At 32.5% G+C, this 25,588-nt stretch overlaps 1 protein-coding gene across 2 annotated transcripts; it reads right to left on the minus strand.

The window, feature by feature from the left end:
- Positions 1-324: 324 nt before the first annotated feature.
- On the minus strand, positions 325-21,346 carry LOC106107009 (fatty acyl-CoA reductase 1-like). Of its 2 annotated transcripts, none has more exons than XM_013287677.1 (13): positions 21,298-21,346; positions 7,356-7,470; positions 5,337-5,453; positions 5,003-5,122; positions 4,633-4,758; positions 3,822-3,967; positions 3,509-3,621; positions 3,224-3,416; positions 2,698-2,844; positions 2,527-2,616; positions 2,081-2,245; positions 1,742-1,840; positions 325-1,264 (listed from the first exon to the last, which is right to left on the minus strand). In XM_013287677.1, the coding sequence occupies exons 2-13, from the start codon at positions 7,452-7,454 to the stop codon at positions 1,105-1,107; spliced, it is 1,575 nt and encodes a 524-aa protein (XP_013143131.1). In that variant the 5' UTR covers positions 7,455-7,470; positions 21,298-21,346; the 3' UTR covers positions 325-1,104. The 2 variants fall into 2 exon arrangements, with proteins under 2 accessions (XP_013143131.1, XP_013143130.1); XM_013287676.1 differs by lacking the exon at positions 21,298-21,346 and adding an exon at positions 8,111-8,303.
- Between the last annotated feature and the right edge of the window lie 4,242 nt (positions 21,347-25,588).

Genomic DNA, 25,588 nt, shown 5'->3' on the forward strand with positions numbered 1-25,588 from the left:
ATTTCGAATAATCGAATTTCTTATCTAGTTTTAGTAACTTTACTCAATTATAAGTTTAATTGTTAAACATTAATTTAATTACTAGGCACTATTTTGTTTTGTACTGTAGTTTTTGCAGGCGTTTCGTTAATTAATTAATATGAAAGGTAAAAAAATTAAACGTGTTAAAAGTTAATAATTTTTATTGGTACATTTACATAAAAATATCCAACTCAAAGTTGAAACAGTACTTGTTATATTTCCCAATAAATGTAATTAATTTTTTTTTGAAATCTTCGTAACACTTTTATGCTTAATTAACTAAAATACTGAAAATTATTTTAATTTGAGTGTACAATTATAACTTAATTACCATGATTTTTGATATAATCCTAAATTTAATATAAAAAATAATAACACGAAGCCAACACCAAGCTAACATCCCTCCTCCATAATTTACAATAATAGGATGCAGTGTTTGAATACATTAAGAAAATAAATACTCTATCTATCCTACGATACGTATGTGCTAAGTGTTAGCGTTACCACAAAATATTGTCAATATAGCTTAAAATCACATAAAAAACCCAATGGCAGAAAAAAGGTAGACTGAAGTAGAATAGAAGAATAACAAAAAGCTCTAAATGAAGAAGCTTAAGTTTATAACAAACTTATATAAATAGTGTTCTTAATCCTAACATACCAATATTATCACTTCTCTTAAACAGTATATATTTACACCACAGATAATACAATATATACTACTTAAACACTAATAGACCTTTCGTAATAAATTGAGCTTTTTTAGAGAGGCTGTGTATAATTCACGTTTTTACCTGCTATGAAAAATAGAAACAGTACAAACAGACATACAAATATGAATAATAAGGATCTATACTTAATAACTATCACAATAATATTTAAATTAAAAAGTCATTTTGTCCATAGTTGCGAAAACTGTTCAAAAGTCAACATTCATTATTTTTGACTTCGTAAAATGCTGCCTAAACAAGTAACTGAGAGAAATAAATAAGAAAAAAAAAACGCTTCCCGCGATATGTTTTTAAACTAAAATCGTATAAAAGTTTTTTGAAGGTTATAAATCTATTTTTACGTATAATTAAGCTATACTTGTGCTGTAACTCGTGAATATGTTGTACTGACGATGTACATAAGTAGCCTCAGAATGCCGTAAACCAGATCCCGCATGTATCGGTTCTGCAGCAGCAGTCTGAACACCAGCAGTATCGTGAACATTATTGCACCTTTGTGGAGGTAATACATTCTGAAAAACGAGAATACGAGTTAGAACTAATATATCCTATTAATATTATAAATGCGAAATGGATGGTTGTTTATTAGAGTTTGTAGCCTAGACAACTGAACGGGATAAAATTTGGAATAGATGTAGAACGTTGTCTGGAAGAACACATACTTTGTTATTTTTTTTTAAATTCCACGCGGACGGAGACGCGGGCGAAAGCTAGTAATATTATAAATGCGAAAGTTTAGATGAATGGATGGATTTTTGTTAGAGTTTGTGGCCTTAATTGTTGAATGGATTTCGTTGAAATTTGGTATAAATGTAGAGGATAGTCTGGAAGAACACATAGGGTATTTGCTTTTGTTTTTTTTAATGCTACGCGGACAGAGTCGCGGGCGAAAGCTAGTAACTTAATAATGTAAAAGGACCATAAAGCAAAGTAATTAGTACTTTTTAACAAAAAATATGTTAGTGACAGTGAAAATATCAGAAACTTACTTCTGCATATGCCGCTTTGCCTTCTCTATATCTTGGTCCTTTTCTTTCAGAAGGTATCGCCTCGTGCCTTTAACGAAGTTTCTGTAGAGATCTTCCCAACTGTAAGTAAATAAAATAAATAACTAAAATATATGGGCAGTAAAAATAGAAAACATTTAGTTTGCCAGACCAAGAGAACGAAACAGAATGTCTTTTCTCTCTCTTTGTTACTCCTTATGTTGTATCTTTCTTCTCTGTCATGTAACGAAAATAGTGAAGGAATAGTTTAAATTAAGCTTGTAAAATATAGTCACTGGTCAAAAATTACAATTTGATATTAAATTCGTTTAGTATACTAACTTGATAGTATTAGGATCCAAGTTGTAAATAGCTCGATCCTCTACTGACAAACGAGAGCGAAGTTTCTGTACATTGTGCGTTTCGAAATCCCATTCGTTGAGGGCGAAGAAGCCGAGGACACCATTCATTGCGCTCATCTTCTGAGATGCTGTGATGAGGTTCATTCTGAAAGTAGAAATGTAAATCGTAATCTAACATAATAAAGAGGAAAAAATTGGATTTTTGCATGTATTGAAATAACTTCAAAACTACTGGGCCGATTTCAAAAATTCTTTCACCGTTAAAAAGCTACGTTATCTGTGAATAACATAGGCTGTATTTTTATATTTTAAAATCACACGCGGACGAAGTTACGAGTAATAGCTAATCTTAATATATCTAATTGTTTTTTAAGAGTGAATAAAATCAGTTTGATTTATTACTTAAAGTAATGGGTTAAAACTTACTGTGGCTTCATTCCGACACTACGCAGTATGTACTCGGCGGCATGCAGCGGCAATGTCTGTAGGGAAAATTCCAATATCTTCTGCGCGTATCTGAAATTGTTTTTTTTATTAATACCATGTACCATATAGAAATTTACTGTAATTTACCATTTGAAGTGATAAAATAAGTACCTATTCTCTACTCCAGTGCCGGATGGATACCAAACAACACTATTCAATGGGTATTCGCGAATGTAATTCCGAATAGAGACTTCAAAATGTCCCCACGTTGTTGGGTTCTCTTGTGTGCTGCAGTTGTACACTCGGACGTCTTTTGATCTGTGGAATAAATGCGTACTTGTTTAGAAATACACTGCAAAATGGTGGAATCTGTATTTTCATATGAATTGAAATAAGTCTGAAACTACTAGGCCGATTTCATAAGTTCATTCACCATTCCACGTTATCATTGCGAAACATAGATTATATTTATTACAATTTCTATTTACCCGCGGACGAAAATGAAGTAGAAAATTAAAAAGAAGACTAAAAGGCATGAAGAAGCAATAGAGAAAGACAAAAGACGAGCGACAAGTCATTTAATAAATATCTTTTTTTGGTCTTGTTGTCGTTTAAAGTGGCATATATTGGAGATATTTTTTTCTGATCGGCCAGTATTCCAGTCAACGTTATTTTTTCTTCTAAAACTATAACGTACTTGTCTATGGCTGTCTCCCAGGTGGCGGCGATGAGCGTGTCTATGGCGATGTCTACGGGCAACATGTCAGCGCGAGCGGATTCCTTCACTGTGAACACGTGCAGAAGTCCTTTCCCCGCAGCGGCTATGATGCCGCTAGGGCCGTTCAGGTTCTCTATCCATCCGGGGAAGGGGTGTTGGAGTGAGGATACCACTGGAAAAACGTAACAAAAAATTACACAACGAACTTTTGAATAGCAATAGACAAATAAATTATATTTTTAATTATTGGAATGTGATTGTTACCTATAGAAGGGCGGAATATCGCTGTGGGATACCGCTGTGTGCCGTGCAGCCTGACTGCTTCCTCCGCCATCGCTTTGGTGAAGGTATACGTGTTGGTCTTAGGAGATATGTACCTAAAATAAAAAAAAAAATTATTAAGGTGGTTTACATTCTTGCTTTTTTTTAAGATGTAGATTATTTTATTACAGTAAAAAAATGATATGAGATGTACTGCTTGAGTTGGCACATGGGGTAGTATAGAATACTTGTTAGGTACGTGCCAAATCTACTTCCGAGTTAACTATGTTCTGAATCTAAGGGGCAACAAACTTACTTTGATGTAATAGTGGACAGTATAGGCTGAGGTACAACGTCCAGCAATGACAGCAGATGGTGCAGCTGCGCGGGCGGATCGTAAACCTTCTCTTCAACGCGCGACTTCTCCGAGTTGCTGTAAGCGGTCGACACGTGCATGAACGCCTGGAATTAATTAAAAAGTTCAATCTATATGACAGCAGTTTAACTGCACAAGCTCGGTCCCACCACTAATAGTTAGTAAGAGCAAAAAATGCTATAAAATTGTATTAAAACATAATTTTTAAAATCAATTAAATTCTTATTTTATTTATTGAAATTAAACACGGTAGGCGGGATATTTTATTCGACATAAAAAACAAGCTAAGAAGAAAAGAATCAACTTTAATGAACTACGTTTAAAAAAATATAAAAAAAAACTTCGTATACTTAATATAGTTAACAGCATTCAAGATTTTATCTTTACAATGAAGCAGTTTTTTTTAGGTAAGCGATTAAAGTAAACACCATATAAAGAGCTACTTTAGAGCGGCAAAAATTAATTCAATATTTGACTTATCATCACATAACACGCGATATGAACTTTTTTATGGTCAAGTACATTTTTTTACTGAGTTTGTTGTTTTATGATATTGCTTTAAAGTGTAAAGCATATTTGCGTTTTAATTTCATGTAATTTCGATGTTCATGACATTGTTATGCGATCATATGCGATGAATTGCACATTTTTAGTGCAAAAAGAGTACACAGCCATTTAATTTTGTCAAAATAGCGATCCCTGCCCATAGACATTTGCAACAGGTGTTGCCATTTAATAAAACAAAAATTACCTCAATATTTGGCAGCTGGTCACAGAGCTCCATCATGCGCATCGCTGACAGAACATTTTGCCGCACAGCCATCGGCAGGGGCTCGTCGAATCTGAGAGTTGCAGCAGAATGGTACACTATCGACACCTGGTAATAAAAAAATAAAATGTAGCTAACTTTTATTCGTTTTAATTTCTTATTTTGTTATTATTTCACAGGAAAGCCACGTTTATTTAGTTTTTTTTTTGTTATTCTAAAAGTGAGTTAATAGTTGTTAAGTTAACAAAAATGAGTTTCGACGATAAAATCTAATTAAACATGTAAACAATTTTTCTTTATTGTAATAACAAAATATAGGCAATGCAAACTCTTAAATAAATAATAATAATACCTCTTTTAGAATATGAAGAGCAGATTGTGGCAACCCGAGTCCGGGTTCCGAAACGTCCCCCGGCAGCACTCGCAGCTTATCCAGTTGTGCAGGATTAGTTTGACGTATCACGTCAAATACCTAAGCAATAAAACATAAGATTATATAAAGAATAATTACTATTGAATTCAAAAATGAATCGTAATCGAATATTCTTTTAGAAATAGCATAGATGTTAATGTGATCGCTGAAGCATAGAAATAGCAATATAATAACAAGTAATTACGGTTTGAATAATTAATTAGGTACTTAAAAAGTCATTCAACATAACCTATAATTTAATAATTCCACTAACCTGAGACTGTTTCAGCTGTTGCAAACGCTTTTCCGGTGCTATCTCCTTCTTGGGTCTGAGCAAAAGATATAAGCAGCCTATATCAGGACAAGTCGCTAATAGCCTTTCTATCAGAACCTAAAACAATTAATAAATATTTTATTATTCAAACACTATCAACATATGAGTTTTGACATTAGCAACTGAACAGTTCAACCGTCGTAGGCTTGTGTAAAGTTTTGCCTTATATTAGGGAATGGGACTAAAAGTAGGCCTCCAGCACCACACTCGTCAGAGGGAACGCAGAATTGCTTCCACTTCACGCCTGTTTTCTGTGTGGTTGTGGCATTACATCGGGCGAGCCGGCCCTACAGTGCGGAGATGTTAAAGCGGGCTCTACCACAGTTCGTCGTGTTCAGTTGAAACTGTCAGAACAGAGCTTCTATTACAGTTATGAGGATTATAGTTTGAGGTTATGATAAGTTAAAACAACTATAAAAGACTTTAAATTATGAAATGAAGTAAACAATAAGTTCTTGAATACACAACGTAACTTTACTAACATTTTGAAAGGCGGTAAACCGGAACTGTATATATTAACTGTAAATTAACTTATTGACCTTGTGTAATATTAGTTTTATTATAGTATATAATATAATAAATAGAGTTGGCTTATTATTTCCTTTTAAATAAATGTAAATGAAAAAAAAATCTTAATGTGGAAAGCGATTGCGTCATCGTGGAAATGTTTACAAATCGTATTTTTGTTAACAAAAGCCAGTAGGTATCTAATTCCAGAATGAAATGATCGTCACTTGATTCCGCACAATGCCCAATCTCTTAGTTTAAATCCACATTTTAATGCAATGTTCAAAAGATCTCATATGTTACGGACGGACCGGTTAAGCGAGCCTGAATAAACGATTTATTGTTATTTAGGTATTTGAATTCGAAATTATTAGCCATTTAGTGAGAACTAGCTGTTCCCGTGCGACTTCATTCGCATCAAATTCAATTACAAATGTCAAAATGACATGACATGATGACAAACCATGGCAACCTTGCTTCCTTGATGATGGCAGCAACTTATGGTCTCTTTCCCACATTAAGAGTTTTATCCAAATTATTTACCTCCTAAGATTAATGGCGTAAAAATAAAACCTAAAGCGTGACTTAAGTGTAGGGCTTTTTATTAAAAAAGAATTATTAAAAAATATGCTGTAATTGCTGACATCTTTGGCAACAAAGAAGTGTGTGTATACGCTTTACTATAATAGTAAAGAAGTATAGATAAACTTTTCGAAATTGAAAATAATTTACGCATTTGAAATATGTTATCAAAGTAAATAAAAATGAAACATTGATATAACTAAAACGTTGTATGGATTCTTATGTAAGCGATAAACAAGTGAACTCATTTGAAACAAATGAGGTCCTTGATACTAAAACCTTTTTATAACCAGTATGTTTTTTCGGTTTTTTGGTCCATCTATATTAAAAAAAAAACTATATTCAACCAGTATTTATGTATTAAACCAGTTGACTTAAAAGTTCGTTATGCCGTTGGTAAGTTTAGAAGTAAAAAATCACGTGTTCTCAACTAGTTATTTTGCCATAGTCACGTGCGACGAACGAATTCCGTTACGCACATCATCTTAACAGTTAATATTTTGCTACTTTTCTAAATATCAAATGTTAAAGTAGGTTTAATGTAACAGGTTTTCATAGAAATCGCATAGACAATATCTTATATCCATCCATCCTTACATACTTCGGCTTTCACATTTCTTTGTAGCCAATACAATCAGTTTACTTTTGTGCTCATCTCTTCGTTTATGTCCATACCATGGTTCCTTTTGATCTTAAAAGCTCTTTACAGATAATATCGTTTATACTATTGATTTTTTATTTAATTAGATACTCTATACAAAAAAAATACTTTATAAAACCTGTTCTAGTTAGCGACGCCCAAGAATTTCATTTTTTTTATTTAAAGTAATGACTAATGATGTGAAAAATGTAAATTTATCAGTAAGTTACCTTGCCCATAAATCCCGTAGCCCCCGTAATAAGAACATGACGTCCGGCAAAGAACCGCGGTATCACAGCGCCCACTGGTGACAGCGGCCGGGCAACCATTTTCAATACGTAATATCTGTAAAAGAACAACGCCATGTTAGTTAAAAAAATAAAAAACAAGACACTGCCGTATAATAAAACTACGAATTTCAATAATATTCTAACAGTGGAAACCGCCATCTTCGCACGAATGGACCGGCTCGCCCGGTGACAAAAAAAGCAGTTCCCACTTTAGGTCAACAAAGAATAGTTAATTTGACCATGTTTGTAGAACTTATGAAGGAAATTTGTTTCGTTACGAGAGTTTTACGCTACGAATTTATTTCAATTCGCTGCATTACGTATAAAAAAGACAGAAAAAAGCAAATATAAAATAAAAGGCAAAATCATCAGAGGGTGGTATCAGATAACGATAAGGCTCGTTTTATGAAGTCATTTTTACGAGTTTTACGAAACAAATTCATAACAAAAGGTACCATTGATAAAAAGTTTATTGTTCTTTTTAATTATTTAAATTACTTGCAAAATGTTGCAAAACAATAAAAAAATTAGTTACATTAAAATATTAAAATAACGGACAAAAATGCAAATAAAAAAATAAAAAAAATCCATATAAAAAAAAACTAAACAAAGTCTCAGTAAATTTGTTAAAATATTTTTGTGAGAAACTCGTAAATAAATATGCTACAGTTTGTTTTTTTTCCAATGGTACGTACCTTTACAATAGAAATAAGGCCAACAAACGTTCGTGAACCTTCTCAAACATATTTAGTTTTTACACAATTTTTTTTACACACCGAAAAAAATAATTACCACATGATACTTGTTACATTAATGTTTTAACTGTTTTAAAAAAATGATTACAAAACTCCCTAAAACATTGTTTACATAATGTAACTATTCAAACTATCTACACAATTTTAAAATGTATTTCTCTAACGCATTGAAGGTTAAAACATTGCATAGTACAAAAGGTGCCAAAATCTATTTATGATCGCAAAAACTGTGTGATCGCAGACCGGGTTCGTCTTAATAATAACACCATAATACGCATCTATAAAAACAATATTTACGTTTGTAATAATAAACATTTTAGAGAATATTGTAATTTTTACTAACTATTTAATTGCCTTTTTTAGTTTATTAGATTAAGTAACTGGCGCTCTATAAAAACATATAAAAAAATGAACTTTTTAATATTCTATAAAACAGTGGAAGGATCAATTTGAAAAACTTCTGTAGCCGATTGTGTATTTAGTTAGTCTGTTTTTTTTAGTTTCGTTTGGCATTTTTTAAATTGTTATTAACCAGTACTAAAATTTCATATTCAACCTCTTTTGTACGTCAGTATAGATAATTCGCTATTGCTCGATTGCACGACCATGCTAATATCGTCGCTTGTATGACAGATTGAACGTTAAAAAAAAACATACCATTATCATTTGTTTATATTTCGCGGATTCTGTTTTAATTCGCGTACAAATATCATTTTTCATATTTTTGCACTACACGCCTTCCTCTTCCTATTTTCGATTACAGACTAATTTCTTAGAAAAGCATTAAGTGCTTATGTTTTATAATTAAACTAGGTTTTGCTCGAGACTTCTCTATGCAATGTAAAGATAAAAAAGGCTATATGCTCGCTTATGTCAGCCTCCCTTTAGAGAAAGTCCGGTCGTTATCGGCCCAACCCTTTCGGACATTACCCAGACAAACGCGTCTTGTAGACAGACAAACAAAAAAATTAAATGCAATTTTCGTTATCAGAGACGCAAATACATCTTCCCGAAATCTGGAATTTTTCTTTTGATATTACAGACACTTCAATTGTATTACATATATAGAAGAGGATTTTTTTTGTCTTTGATATATCAAAATGCGTTCGAATTATTTTAGCTATCCCGCGGAAAAACATTGAGTAAAATTTGACTGTCAGTAAGAATAACTCCGAATAACCAAATTTAAATACATACTTTTATTAAAAAGTAAACATTATTCAAGGCGGTACGTCAGTGCGACGATCTCGTCGGTCACGTCCGATACGTGATTCATTTAACGATTATTACGAAAGAAAATTTACAAGGAAAACGAGTAAAGTATAAGATGTATTAGCATTGAACTCTAATTTATTGTTTGGGTTTGTAACTTCAATAGTGATGGATGCCAATCGTATTTAAAAAAACTGTTTTGTCTCTTAAAATTACTATTAACTAGCTTTCGCCCGCGACACCGTCCACGCGGAATTAAAAAAAAACAAAAGCAAGTAGCCTATGTGTTCTTCCAGACTATCCTCTACATCTATGCTATATATTCATCGAGATCCCTTCAGCCGTTTAGGCTACAATCTCTAACAAACATCCATCCATCTAAACTTTGGCATTTATAATATTAGTAAGACTAAGCAAATCCTGTCGATTATTAACAAAAAATAAAACAAAAAGTCACGGAGTCGTAACAAATAGTACATTAACTGTATAAACGTAGCACTCAGTGTGCACTTAGCGAAGACAAACAAGTCGAGTTGGCAATGGAGGGCCGCTAAGCGAACAGCAAACATTGCTCCGTCAATAACCGACGAAGACGCGGACGTTACAGTAATAAATGTAATGTAAAGATTATTACCTAACGTATTGTAATAAGATAGATAATAGCTTGGCAAATATATCGCGACAATTTGAAAAGTTCATACACCGTCTAAGATAGTTGTTATGAATGTTCTTAAAAATACATCGCAAAAAAGACAAACAAGAATATTGGAATATTCCGTCTTACACTCTTTAGGAGTTTAAACATTTAACGAAGTAATCATAGACAATAATAGATATAAGGCGTTTTTTAAAAATAAATCTCGCAACTTCATAAGCGACATTAGTACGTATTGTAACACTACAAAAAAAATCTACGTTAACAGTATTTCTTAGCGTACAAGCAATTAATTATTTACCTTCATTACTAGCTTGTTGGGAGCGTCGGTGGCTCAGTGGTTTAAGCACTTGACTTGTAATCTACAGGTCTTGGGTTCGCATCCCGCCGTGTACCAATGTGATTTTCGATTATTCGAATTTTCATATGTACATAATTTACCCGACGTTCTTACGGTGAAGGAAAACATCGTGATGCAACCTGCACATATCGGCGAAGAAATTCAAAGATATGTGTGAAGTCAACCAACCCGCAATGGGCCAGCGTGGTTGACTATGGCCTAGTCACCCCGTATTAGGGTAGGCTCCGAGCCCCTCGGTGGGGACGTATAGTGAGCTGGTGATGATGATTACTAGCTTTCGCTCGCGACTTCGCCCGAGTGATAAAAAAATATACAGCCTATGTTAATCACAGACAAATTACCGGTAGAAAAATAACGGTGAAAGAATTTTTAAAATCTGTAAAGTAGTTTTTGAGTTATTTCAATACATACAAAAATACAAATTTTACCCCTTTATAATAGTATAAACATAGATAACATATATACCTATACTTATTTAACAAAATGGGATCGTTGACCGAAAAGGCGTGTCCCACACTCATCTTGTACATATTACTCGTTAACTAATTACATAGAATAAATATGAATGCAACGTTACGTTAAAATCAACAAAACGTAAGCTTTTCAATTGCGTATTGCATTATCCTTAAAACAAACTAATTAGCTACACAAAAAAATAAATTAGGTTAACTGTCACTTTCTACTGTGGTGTTAAAATCACTGCATTGTTTCTCCACTAACAAAATGTCACACTACGTAACTAAAACATATGGGTTGTATCCTGTGTGGTCGTATAGCGGACTTGAAGTTTCGAGTTCCTGCTTTTTAAGCCATGAATTCCTTAATTATAGTATAATATTATCTTGTCCTCGTATTGTTGTAACAATCGAGGTCTATTGCCTTAGGAATGTTATTAAGGCTAAGGCATTATTAGCACGCACGTAACACTACGCCCTTTTTAGACTGTACATGATTGCTTAGTACAAATTGATTAACTGTTAGATCTAGACAGGCAGTTATTATAAAATAAATTATCTTTATTTTACATTTTGAATTAGTAGTTTATTCACTTTAATCATTATTCACTTGTAGTTTAAATAAAAACCTTGAAGGATAGATGATAAGCCGGGGCGGGGGCGGGAAATAAAGTTACATACATACAATACTTGTTTTTTTTTCCCCGAAAGCAGTTAAATTTTTTTAGTCCTTTATGAATATCTCTTAAAGTGTTGAGATTGAATGTGGATGGCTACAAAGGAAGAGGAAGACCGAAGAAAGTATGGATGGATTGTGTGAAGAAAGATATGCTTAAGAAAGGAGTGGATTCAGATATGACGGCTGATAGAGATGTATGGAGAGCAGCACATACTGTGCCGACCCTCCATAAGGGATAAGGGCAAGTGGATGAGTTCATGAATATCTCTTAAAAAAAATTAAACGATTTATAGTTACAGATATTTAGAGTGGACACCTTTATTTAAATTATCGCATTATGTGTTTTGCGATTGTCTATTGTTTCGCAGCCAATTCCACTGTTTAGTTGCACAACTAAAAATCGAGTAGTGTGTAATCAAAACGAGAATAAACAGTTGTGCGATAGTTTAGTTTCATGCGCAAGCTCTTAATCAGAAAATTAGAAGATAATCAACGTATCATAGTCACCAGTTATGATTCTTGTTTAAATCATTTACTTTTGCTGTATATTAATGTTGCAAATAATAAATTATTGGTTAGATTAACAATAACCTACAAATCAAGTAAGTTATCGTAATATCGTACGTGACTTTTAATGTAATATTGTGTTAGATATAACAATCCATTAACTAACAATATGATGACCATGCACATAACCTCAATAAACTTGATTAACTTAATGTACAATGCCATTCAAACATGGCGGTTCGCAATTTCCCGCTAAAAGATGCGCAGATCGCGTAATTTAAAGGGATGACACGCACGTTGGAATTTCGACCCCAAGTTTATGTTTTAAAAAATGCCAACACATATAGTTTTCGCTATATTTAGTTCCCCATAATATAGTGCAAAATATAATAACAGTTACACGCTGCGTAGTTTTTTTCGCTATACAGATAATCATAGATAACATTATGGGCATATCAATTAAAACTAAATTGGTAAATAACCTTAAAGATGCCAAAAACCATAGACAGAATTCACCAGCCTGAGAGAGCTTGCTTACATCTATAGATATATCAGTGATTGGATATTGTATCCTTCAGGAAATACATAGTTACGTTTTATACGATTTTGTTATTTTTTTAGTTTTTTTTAATCTAATCATAGATTCCATGGCGAATCGGAACATTAAGGGCTCACCTTGACTATTATATTAACTTATGTAATTACAACATAATCGATTTATATATTTTTTATGTTAACTTATAAAGTCGGAAGTTGTTTATATGCAAAATTATTTCAATCTAGTTGTTGCCCGCGACTCTGTCTGCGTAGAATTTATAAAAAAGTGTTGATTCCAAACTATACAGTCGTTTATGAGGAAAACTCTAATAAACATGCATCCATCTAAAGTTAATTATTTTGTGTCATGTTTTTTGTTATTTCAAATATGTTGTGTTGTAAAGGGATTAGATACTTTTTTAATTAAAATTGCGAAGTTCAATAATAAATTTTACATAAAAGTATGTCAATTAGTATAATTTTAGGTTAATGCGTTTTAATTGTATGATTTTTATATTTTGACCTCGGAAATTTAATGTGGGTGACGGGCGACCTTATAAAATTAACATAACTGTTAGCGAATTATTAAGAGGGCCTCATAGGAAATAAACTAGTTACTAGTAATGTAAATCTTAAGTACGTGTACTTGTAAAACTTCCTTGTTTAAAAAATGTATCAAAGTTACCATATGTAAATTGCAATTAAAAAGAAAAAAGTAAGCAGACGCCGGCAAAGGGGATGGGCCGATTTAAAAAAATCTTTCACCGTTAGAAAGGTAATTTATCTGCGAGCAACATGGGCTATATTTTTTCTTGTTTTTTTCTTTAATTTCACGCCAAATCGCAAGAAACTGCTTGTAACTAATATTAGCATATGGTAGAAAACAAAGTTATTACCCACTGTTTCTGTCCCAGTGTATGCTTAGATATTTAAACTACGTAACGAATTTTAATGCACTATATAGAAAGCCAGAATAACCTATTTGTTTGTTTACAGAATATTACATAAAATGTTATGTTGTGACTTAATGAAGGTCAAATAACCGCTAATTAAAGCACAACCTTACTATCGACACATACTATAAGCGGTTGCTTAATCCATTTTTTAAAAGTAGAGTAAAAATTATGCAATTTACTTTTCATTACGGCCTTGTGTTTAAAGTAAATATTATTTTAAAGATACCTTAGTTGCAGGTCGTAATCTTTAAGAAATAACTAATTAGTTTAGTTCTGTATTGTACTGATTGACTTGTAGAACTGTCCAATTGTCGATATAACAAAGTAAAACAATATTATCTTACTAATGTTATAAATGCAAAAGTCTAGATAAATAGTATGTATGGATGTTTGTTTGAGTTTGTAGCCAACGGCTGAATAGATTTTGATGAAATTTAGTACAGATGAAGATAATATTCTGGAAGAACACATAGGCTACTTTTGTTTTTTTTCTAAATTCCACGCGGACGGAGTCGCAGGCGAAAGCTAGTATGTCTAATATTTAAAAAGTTTGTATCAAGATTGTGGTATAGAGAAAAAGGTAAAGTTGACAACTGTGAGCGCGCCATTTTGTTTTTGTAGATGTTGTTTTGTTTACCAAAGCTTTTATTTTTTAAATACATTGTTTATTTCTCTTACAACCTCGACCTAGTTATAAAATTGTATTCATTCATACTATTTATTTATTATTTAACTACTTGCAGGACATTCACCCAATCTTTTTTTATTAATTTACAATGTTTTAACGTTCAATATCACTTTAAAAGAATATGGAACAACATAATTGTTATCACTGATGATAGATTTGTCCGAAAATATATTGACATCTCTTTCATTCTGACTGTAAAAACTGAAATAACTAACTTCGATATTAGGAAAGTAGAGTCTCATACAGAGTTCTTTGATTTTCACAAAGAAAACCTTAATTGAATAAGTATGATAAAAAGATTCTGAATGTTGGGTACAAAAATATCACGCTAAGCGCTAGTTAAATAAACTAAAGCCTTCGATGCTCCAGTAAGTTGTTTTAAATCTCGAAATTAACTACAAAATTTTATTAACTACTAAATAGTTTTTTAAAGTTTCTAACTGGCGGTTTTATTTTTTTTTTATATTCTCATTAGTTGCTAAGTGTTCCCATATTTAACGTAACACATTCAAAAACAGGGTTTAAAGTCGATTAAAATCTATATAGAAATATTGTGTTGTTTTGGTTCCGAGATTTACAAGCATGGGAACTGTATAAACATATTTGATTAGGTCCAAACAGGGTTTGTGTAAAATATTAACACTAAGGAATTCCGAAAATCATAGTATGTAATGTACCAACATATATGCACAATATATTAGTAAGTGCAAAATGCGGATACGATAAATGGCTCCAAAATTTATCTTTTAGGTCGTTCGCTTTAGGAAATTGTCTTTTTTCTTATCAAACTATGTTAATACCTTATATTATGTAGTTAAAATAAATGTGATCCCTCTGTTGATTAACAATTCTCTTTATAAAATTAATCTGCTTTTAAGGTTAGGAATTTCAAAAATACTCTTTTGTTTTAAAAACAAAATAATATCAAATACTAGTTAACGATTACTGTATATTTATCGGTAGCATATTAAAAAATATAATTTTCGATGTAATAATAACAGATGAGTAATTAAAATAAAATTAGTAACTAACATTTGTTTCAATATTACTAACTTTTCGAAATAAAATCCGCGTGTGCTTATTATGGTTCATGCTGATAGCGAGATTCGAACTTCGAACCTACGACCGTTAGATGTCTAAATCGTATATTTAACCACTATGAAGCTGGCGTCTTGTAAACGTAATATTTTACTGGACTTTTAGTTTTTTTTTTTTTATTTTATGTCCCTAATGAATAAATTGGAAAAATTAAGGGAATGTCCAGATTATACTTTCGTGTTTGTTTATTCTAAATAATTATGTAAATTAATTTTTTAATTTTTAAAAACAAATAAAAGAAAAATAAAGTACATACCAATAAAAATTTAAAAAATCACTTTTTTCTGATCGTTGTTATTGTAATAATTTTAACTGATATTGCGATATCGTGGATAAGCTAATGTGGGTTAAGGCACGTCCGATGATTGCGAAATCCACAACTAAACTGTCCCTTGTAGAGCCTTCCTCGCCTATATCATCGGTTCACATTCGTATGTCACAGATTCGATGTTCAGATAAATTTAAAAAACATAACAACGCGAACTTGTTAGATGACGCACTTTACCTACGCAGGCCTAAAGTTATGGCAATGATACCCAAACGCGGATACAGTTGTAAATGTTTTTAACCACAAAATTAATTCAAATTATTATCTATTACTTATTAATTTTAGATGTGGATCCTAATATGCGTAATTTACATGTATAGAACTCTGTTGTGTACACTTGGATTCAACAGAAAATTATTAAAAAGTATTTATCGAATTTGAAGCGCTGCAACGTTGCGTCTGTGTATATTATTATTTTCTATGGCTACATTAGTCATATTAATTTAATGTTTCTCACTAGAAAACAGAATATATGAATATTAGATTACTCATACTAATCGGAATTACTATAATTTTTATGCTTTATACACATATAGTTATACTTTATGTGGCAAATTAAACGTTCATACGATCCTGAAATTTCAGGTTTCAGAGAGACATGTTTCTAACGTATTAACATTCTTATGTATAAGTATGACAGAGAAAACTTTTTATTTATCATAAACAAGCTGGTGCTCGCGACTTTGTCCGCATGAAATTATGTTATAGTTAAACTATCTTTATAACGGTGTAACATTTTTGAAAGCGATCGCTGCCCATAAACATCCGCAATCGCAGATGCGTTGCCTACCCTTAATTGACGGAGGAGGAGACGCACATAAAGAGGACATTTCCCCTTCACATGCGTTTCCTCCACCGTCAAATCCACTTTCCTCTTAAGAAAAGGGTGGAAAGGAAAAGGGACTAAAATTAGGCCTCTGGCACCACACTCATCAGACGAAACGCGGAATTGCTTCCACTTCAAGCCAGTTTTCTGTGTGGTCGTGGTATTACACCGGGCGAGCCGGCCCTGCAGTGCGAAGATGTTAAGCAGGCTCCACTATCAAAAATGCATATGAAAGCAAGGTTAGTATGGTAACGGTAATTTTGACATTTGCAATTGAGAATTTGACAAATGTAAACAATAAAATACAGTTTTTATAATTTCATGCGAATAAAGCCGCACGGACACAGCTAGTATATTAATTCGATCAATAAAATTAATTTGACCGTGTCCTGCCTTACTATGTTTCGCAACATTTACTTGTCACTCATTGGAAATAACAGGAAAATGTTCACAAAAATACAAGCCACATACAAAGTCAATCAAACTTTTATTTTTTCTTCAACCCATAATTTAAATGTATTCCATTATTATCTGTAAAAAATTGTTGATGTTATTTTTAAAAGATTATTTTTTTTAATTTATAGGTTAGTTATGTTTTTTTAAACGTTTATAGAAATCATAGAATTTTTTACTTCAGGGTCGTGTCAAACGAGCAATGCTGTAAACAAAACTTTTTGTAAATTGTTGTTTACAATGTTAATGACACCGTGTCATATGAAGAAAATTTATAGGGAATATATCCTTGAGAGTGTATACGTAAGAAAACTTTATTACATAAACAAAGAAAATCGTAGTTATTTAAATAATTGACCAAATATATTTTCTTTAAATTTTCCTAAATTTAAAGATATATGTGAAATAAACCAACCCACTGTGAGCCAGCGTGGTAGACTATGGCCTAGTCACCCCTTATGGACGTATGGTAACAGTCTTAGTAATGGTTTATTTTTTTTTATAATATAAGGTGGCAAACGAGCAAGCGACCACCAGAATCCACCGATGGAAAGCGACCGCTGCCCATAAACATCCGCAATCTCAGATGCGTTACCTACTCTTAATTAATGGTGGAGGAGACGCACGTAAAGGGGACATTTCCCCTTCCTATCCGTCTCCTCCACCGTCAAATCCACGTTTCCTTCCCATACTTTCCTCTGACGAAAAGGGTGGAAAGGGAAAGGGACTAAAATTAGTCCTCCGGCACCACACTCATCAGACGAAAAGAGTGGTATAATACCGGGCGAGCCGACCCATTCGTGCGAAGATGTTAAAGCGGGCTCTACCACTGTTAGTACAAAGCCTGCGTAGATATGGATTATTTTTGACTATTTTGTTCCAAAATCAATTTAACTAACTATATAAATGTTGATCGCTAGACTTAGAACGTGAGCACACCTAAAACTAAATTATCGCATAACTATTCGCGCTTCGATTCCTATGTGCTTATATGGAGGTTACACTACTCGATTTTTGGTTGTGCAACTAAACAGTTGAATCGGCTGCGAAACAATCGACAATCGCACAACAGTTTTGTATTAGTTTAGTCAAAGATTTGCGCCCGTTCTTAAAGCGAAGGCTAGTAAAGGTAAGAACATATTAGTGTAATTATTACGTGTATTTGTCGCGCACATGTGTCAATGACTTAACACTAGGTGCTAATGGGGCCGGTAGAGGTCGCTTATGAACCATTATAGCACGACCTCACATTTAAAGAGATGAATATCATACGGGTTTCTTTTTAGTTTCAAAATGCTATGATATAAACTATAGTTATAGTTTGTCTAAATAAGATAGATTAGTTTGATAAATGACGCATATGAAGTATCGAATTCAATTTGTACGAAGGTAAATGCCGTACTTAATAGACAGGTATTGTATTGACTAAACAAACACGCATAGCGAACAATTACGAATTATCGATATGCGGTTTAAATAATTATCGAACTCAACTAAAGTTATTTATCTTCTTATTTACTAATTTAGAGGACAATTCTAGTACTGATTATAGTGTAGAGAATTTAGCGATCACAGAAATAATAGCGAAATCCAATTCGATTACGTACGGCTGTAATAGTAATAAACATTTATTTACTCTCAATTTTTGTAATGGTCACGATTAATTTGAGAAAACAGTGTTGTTTTTTTATTCATAAGTTATAACTATGAATCTATCGATTCCAACTTCTATAAAAATAAAAATCGAAAATCGATAAGATTCATAACTGATTATACACCATCCCTACTAAATTTAAAGTGAATTGTCAAACTAATCTAACTTATTTAGGGTGAGTTGCATCAAATCGCCGGTTATCGTAAAAGTTATAGTTATAGTTAATAGGGTTACAAGTGCAAAAACATATTCTCACAGAGGTTTTATGTGTTTTTCGTTTTTACAATGGAAACATTTAAACCTGAATGCCACTAAAGTGTCAAGTTGGTGTCAAGAATGACATTTACGTAAATTAAAATGTTTGGAAATTCATGTTTCGCCGTATATATTTATGTATCATACGCATGGTATTTTATAGTGACATAAACTTTTTGCCCACGGAGATGGAGAAAATGGCAAACTCTTGTGAAAATAAACTAGTTTGGGCCATTATTGAAACTGTATTTACTTTACTACTCAAATATGTAGCAAAAATGAAACAATAAAATTATACAAATATAAATGCATCTTATTTATTTGCCATATTATAAATTGTCCTCTCAATGCATATTATAAATTGTCCTTTTATGGAGGACATTTTTTTAAATAAGAGAAAAGGGACAAGCGCTGTTGCTATGGCCTTAGACACTCGAAATTTGTCCAAACTGAATGATTGGCCAAATTACGAGTTCCATCTTGGAAATCCATTATTCCCGAGCACGCAAGACTTTATTCTTCTGGATTACGTATAGGATAATAGTAGAGATTTTCTTTTTCCATTACTTTTTTCATTATTTGTACTTTTGAAGATAAGAGCTTGTGACAGTTGACACTACCGAACTGACACTAACCGTAACGCTAATTATAACCGCCCAAAATCGGGCGGTTATGATTAGTGTCATATATGACGTCATTTTGACCAGCGCAAAACTGGTGTAGCGAATATCATGAACATCCGTAGACGTAACCATCGTGAATGTGCTGGTTAAGGTTTATAGTTAGTTAATGTAACTCACCCTTAGTAAATTTTAAGGTTATTCCAAATATTACCGTTACAAATAATTTTAACTTTAATGGTAACCGGCGATATGGTGCAACTCACCCTTAGAGTGATATTTGATATTTCTACATTTTTTCTTCATCATCACCTTATGATTCCTACTTTATATGCAGTTAGCTCAACCGATTGTCGTCATAAAATCGTCTATCATATAACCTCAAAAAAATAAACACGTTTTAGATGCGTATACCGCGATAATTAGATAAGTATATCTTTTGTGCACGTGATGCCTGGTCACGTTTGTTTCGACGTCGTCCAAAACTGGTTGGACGATACTGCTGCGGCAATAATTAGTTAAAAATCACATTTAAACTGGATTCCTCGAACTTGCCTATGATATAACTATCAATCATGCCAAATGGCCACGCAGATAAATGCTGCGGTATTAGTTTTGGCTAGAAATCTGTTTTGTATAGACAGTGGCAAAAACATGTATTTGGACAAGCGAACAACATAACTGCGTGTCAAGATTTTTGTTGATTTACTAATATCTCCTTTGACCACTCCAACTAAGCATGAGGCTTGTGCTAGGATTCACGACAATAATCGAATGGCGGAATTCGAACCTTCGACCGCAAAATCATATCATACTAATATTATAAATGCGAAAGTTTAGATGGATGGATGGATAGATAGATGTTTGTTAGAGTTTGTAGCCTACACGGCTGAACGAATTTCGATGAAATTTGGTATAGATGTAGATGATAATCTGGAAGAACACATCGGCTACACTTTTATTTTTTTCAATTCTACGCAGACGGAGTCGCGGGCGAAAGCCAGTAATCTATAGTTTCAAGTTTTCGTAGTTCTTTATTAATTTAATATTTATAAGAAACTCACAATGCGCTATGATCTAACCTTGGTGTGTGAACCTTTGTCGAAATATCAGGATCTCAAACAATCTAATAGTGGTGGTTATTCTGGTTTTTTACGAACGTTATAAAAACATTTTATTTGTGCATGATATGTTTAATACTATAAATTATATTGACGATATAAATTATAACTACCTGTCATATATTTGGCAAAACAGGCCCCGGCTTCTTTTGACGTCAGTTTTGCGCGTGTATGGTAACTTGTAGCGTGGGTACTAAACAAGGTAAACCGTTGACTATCCTAATTTAACCAGTTATTTCGAACCATAACATCTAATCATGTATATCTAACTGGTGATTACTCTTTGGTCGAAATTCAACGATAATTCATAATCAAAAAAAAAAGTTTTTTTTTTAAATCTCTTTATGCATTTCACGATCGTATTTCTTTAAAAACATAATTAAAAACTACAGAGACATAAAATATAATGTTGAAACAATTGAAGCAAAAAACAATAACGGTAATAAGTCTGGGATACTCAAAAATGTTGATATAGTGAACGGAACACAATAGAGACATTAATATTATGATCAAACTCATCTGAATAGTATAATATGAAAAATATTTTGCGTACGATGTCTACATAAGCAGAGTATCTAGAGCCGAATCGCTGAGTTTTACAAATACAATTTTACTAATATTATAAATTGTAAAGTTTAGAAAGATGGATGGATTTTGTTAGAGTTTGTAGACTAAACTGCTGAACGGATCTTGATGAAATAAAGAACAAAAAGGCTACTTACTTTTGTATTTTTTTAATTTCACGGGGACTGAGATGCAGGTGAAAGCTGGTGTACGCTATTTTTACCCGACTGACAGGAGGGCTTCAATGTAAGCTACATTTTCCGATTATCTATGGTTACGTCTTTGGAAGAGGGTTATGTTTTTCGCGCGGAATTTATTAACCTTTTTAACCTCTTGTTGTCTTGTAGTCTAACTGATTGAATAAGTTTTGAAGAAAGTGATTCGATTCGTATTCAGCCAGTACCATAGAGTTAGGATTTTGTTTAGTCAACAAATACGAAGTGTGAATATTGTACACCTGTTGCGGCAACACTAAATTTATGGAACAGGATATGTGTGGGTTTCTTAATTTTAAATATAGGTATATTCTATAATTATCAGTAAGATTGTAAAGGCAGAAATAAGGGTTGATAAAATTGGTAGTAATAACAGTGGTAGAGCCCGCTTTACTATCTTCGCACAAATGGGCCGGTTGCCCGGTGAAATACCACGACCACACAGAAGACAGGCGTGAAGTGGGAGCAATTCCGCGTTTCGTATGATGAGTGTGGTACCGGAGGCCCAACTTTAGTTCCTTTTACTTCCCACCCTGTTTCTCATAAGAATAGGTTAGGAAGGGAACGTGGATTTGACGGCGGTGGAGAGGCATAGGAAGAGGAAACATCTTTATGTGCGTCTTCTCCCCGTCGATTAAGGTTAGGCAACGCATCCGCTATTGCGAATATCTAAGGGTAGCGGTCGCTTCGCCATTTTGGCGGATTCAGGTGGCCGCTTGCTCGTTTGCCATTTCATAATATAAAAAAAGTTCAAGGCATATTTCACACTGTCGAATATTTTTTTATTATTTTTAATTAGAACATACAGATATACAAAGGAATAGAAATACATAATATATTTAACACGATTTACGAATTAATTTATTATTTACGAATATACATCAATGACCATGCAGATATATACCTATACCTATTCAATGACAACTGAAAATGTTTTTTTCTTATCTTTGTTACAAAATGATGTAAGTATTACATGAATCGTATATCACGTTAATAAACAACATAATTATTTTCCTTAAACATAAGTTTGATATAAGACAGTAAGTATATATCCTGTTAATTACAAAATAGACGTTATGAGTCATCTAAAAATTTTGTTAATAATAATACCATTTACGTTTTATAATACGATGTTTATACAACCATATTGGTAAGAATATGCGTTATTTAATACTTCATAGCTTCCCAGACGAGTGGTTCGAAAAGTTTTTTTTTATAGTAATGCAATATTAGTTCTAAAATTCAATTAACCCCATCATAAACCATCAATGACACTATCAGATGGTGATTGTTGACCATTTCGCTAAGCAAATTTACTTTAATACATGAAGTCGTTATGGCATCGATAGAGTTCAAAATATTTCACTTGAATGGTTTTGAATTTCTGACCTTAAAAACACCATCGCAAACTATGATGTGCAGTTAGAAATCTTTGGAGGTTTGAAGTGCTCGCTTCAATCGTGTTTGTCAGTTGGAAGTTTAAAAAGATAAGTCATTTGCGTCGCAAGGGGCAGCTCTTCCGAATAAGTCCATTTTGATGGTAGCTACCCCTCCTAGAACTAGCCTAGATCATCGAAATGCGTCACCCATAGCTTATTAGATCCTTCTAATGGGCTGATGTATGATTGTTCACAATTATACATAAAATCCTCCAACGAGCAAATGCCACGTAGTCAGTGCGCGGTCATATCTAAACGCATCATACTTTCAGATGAGAACGGTGACCTTGCCAAACGACGTCTAAGAAATCTAAAATGCGTTTTATGAAGCTTTATATTCTAAAGAATGATATTTCTTATTTAATTATCTTTACGTTATGCGAAATTTTAAGTCGTCTTCGTTTTATTACTTATTAAATATCATAAGCCATAATTATAACAGTTTTGGTGTTCTTTGGACTATATCTAGATTTTAGAATTAAAATTTCTCACGATATTTTCATTTTTAACACAGTAATATATAAACCATACATATTAACATTCAATTACATTCCTAAATATAATTTGATTTAAAAAGGAAAGGAATATATATATTTTTATTTTACTAAAACTTTGGTTTAAGATTAAAAATGTCTATTTTGTCGGGACTAGAGGCTTGTCTTTTCACGTGAGATTTGGTAGGCCTACTACGTGAGAAATAGCGTAAGCACAGGATGCCCCATCTCATAACCTTTCTGTCGGTTATGCATAAGGCATTCCGTAACTATGAAAGCAAACTCAATAATCGCAAAAAAAAATAATAAAAAAACAAAAGATTGTACTATAAACATATATTTTATCGAGTAGATAATAAAGAAAAAACAATAATTAGACACACATTTTTTACAATAATTTGTAAGTTAAAATACTCAAATCAAAGCTGTAAATCAGACAATGCGATGTACTTTTACAATTAACTGTTACGAACTGGTATTATAGTACTTTGAAAATCAGTCGGCCTATTAAATAAATATTTAACATCGTCTTCATAGGGCTTTGATCAGAATAACAAACAGGACTATTTACTATTTATAAATAAATAACTTTATATACCTTAACTACACTGGATAACTTAAAATCCCCAAAAATAAAAAAAATGTACAAAAAACCTAACTTGTGCGAACAGCTCAACATAAATTTCATTATTGAATGCCCATTTTGATTCAGAATACGCCTGTTTCTTAAATCGCGTAGTTTACATTCCAGAAAAAAGAGTATATTACAGACCATAAAATAATTTACTATAATTTATAATCTATGAAACTACCAAAATAAAAATACAAGAATATATTTGGCAACACTGACTATAGTGAGAGTTGCCAGTGAACGTGTTTTATTCCCAAATCATATTTTTCCGTTATGGCAACACACAGATATCCAGTCGTTAAACATAATTTAAGAGTCGGAAAACTTTCTTAACTAATTAAGTCAATATAAACATATCACACAATTTACCACATTTAGAGAGGATAAAGGTTAAAATCCACATACTTTCATAACACGTTACAATTAATAAAAATAAGACTTATTTTTCGAGAATGTTCCATTTTTAAATACAGTGCCGAATTAAGCCAGCGCGGGGCATGAAGTAAATTCAGTCAAGGGGTGTCCAACCAAGGATGGTTGCTCTAGGTTCTCAAAGGTTTAAATAAAACAAAACTTACTTTTACGCTTTAAATTGACGAAGTCGAGTTTTATATTTTCAAGAGGAAGGAAAGCATAGTCAACTTTGCGTTTCCTAACCTATCTAAATTAATATTTTCGTTACGGTCAGACAGGCGGAGCGCGGGACCCCACATTAGCGGACCTGTAGCATTTGCTACTCTTGCTATATAGATAATCCGGCACTGTAAAAATAACATCCTTGTATCTGTTTTTAAAGTAAATAATTTTTGTGCCTACATAGGATACACCTATTTTTTATTATAGGTCAATGAGGTTAGTTATTGTACTCCAATATTAAAAACATAAAACAAGGTTGCATACACATTTTTTTTAGTTCAAAACTTCCACTTAATAAAAAACAATGTCAAGAAAACAATAAGTGTTAAAGTTCACCTTTTTAGTATTTTTAAATAATTTTATATTATCGTCATTTTTACCTCATTCTTTAACAAAAGACGAATGACTGTAACCGCGGAATACATCTAGTATCACATCCGGAAAAACCTTTGAGATTATAGGTAAGCTTCAGAAATCATCAATACGGCAAAACCCACAAGTTCGCTTAACTTTTGTCCGTTTCTGTAGCGTTTAAAACACCAAGGCGAAATTTATTAGCATAAATTTAAATAATGTTGTTATGAGAATTCCAAAAAATACAGCAAAACCAGAAGGTATAATTTTACTTAAAACACATTTTTTTAATATATAACCATACGTCATTGAATTTAAATTCTGAAAACTAACGATAGAAACACTGATACGTCAATAACAAAATGAAATATAACAAATGTCGAGTTTCACCGATACGATCTTAACCATTCAATTAAAAAAATAATATCAAAATCTGTCTAATGGTTCCACCGACATTTAATTTTGTCCGGGCAATTTTATACCACTTGTAAATATTTTTAAATAAATTGATTAGAAAAAAACAAAAACCCCGCCAGACTTTTATGAATATAAAGTAGCATATGTTAGGTTGGATTTAAAAACAAAGAACTCATTTAATTAACTAAAGAAACTCTGACTTTAAAACAAATGTTATGGCGAGTAATATATGGAGTTTAAACAAGTCTACTTTTCGTGGTGTG

This window comes from Papilio polytes, unplaced genomic scaffold, assembly GCF_000836215.1.
Source record: "Papilio polytes unplaced genomic scaffold, Ppol_1.0 DF822067.1, whole genome shotgun sequence".
Classification (NCBI taxonomy): domain Eukaryota; kingdom Metazoa; phylum Arthropoda; class Insecta; order Lepidoptera; family Papilionidae; genus Papilio; species Papilio polytes.

Coding starts and splice junctions, on each gene's coding strand:
- LOC106107009 (XM_013287677.1), bottom strand. CDS start 7,454: ATGGTTGCCCGGCCGCTGTCACCAGTGGGCGCTGTGATACCGCGGTTC. Junction 4,759..5,002: donor CTCTTCATATTCTAAAAGAG/GTATTATTATTA, acceptor TTTTATTACCAG/GTGTCGATAGTGTACCATTC. Junction 2,246..2,526: donor AGTGTCGGAATGAAGCCACA/GTAAGTTTTAAC, acceptor TTCTACTTTCAG/AATGAACCTCATCACAGCAT.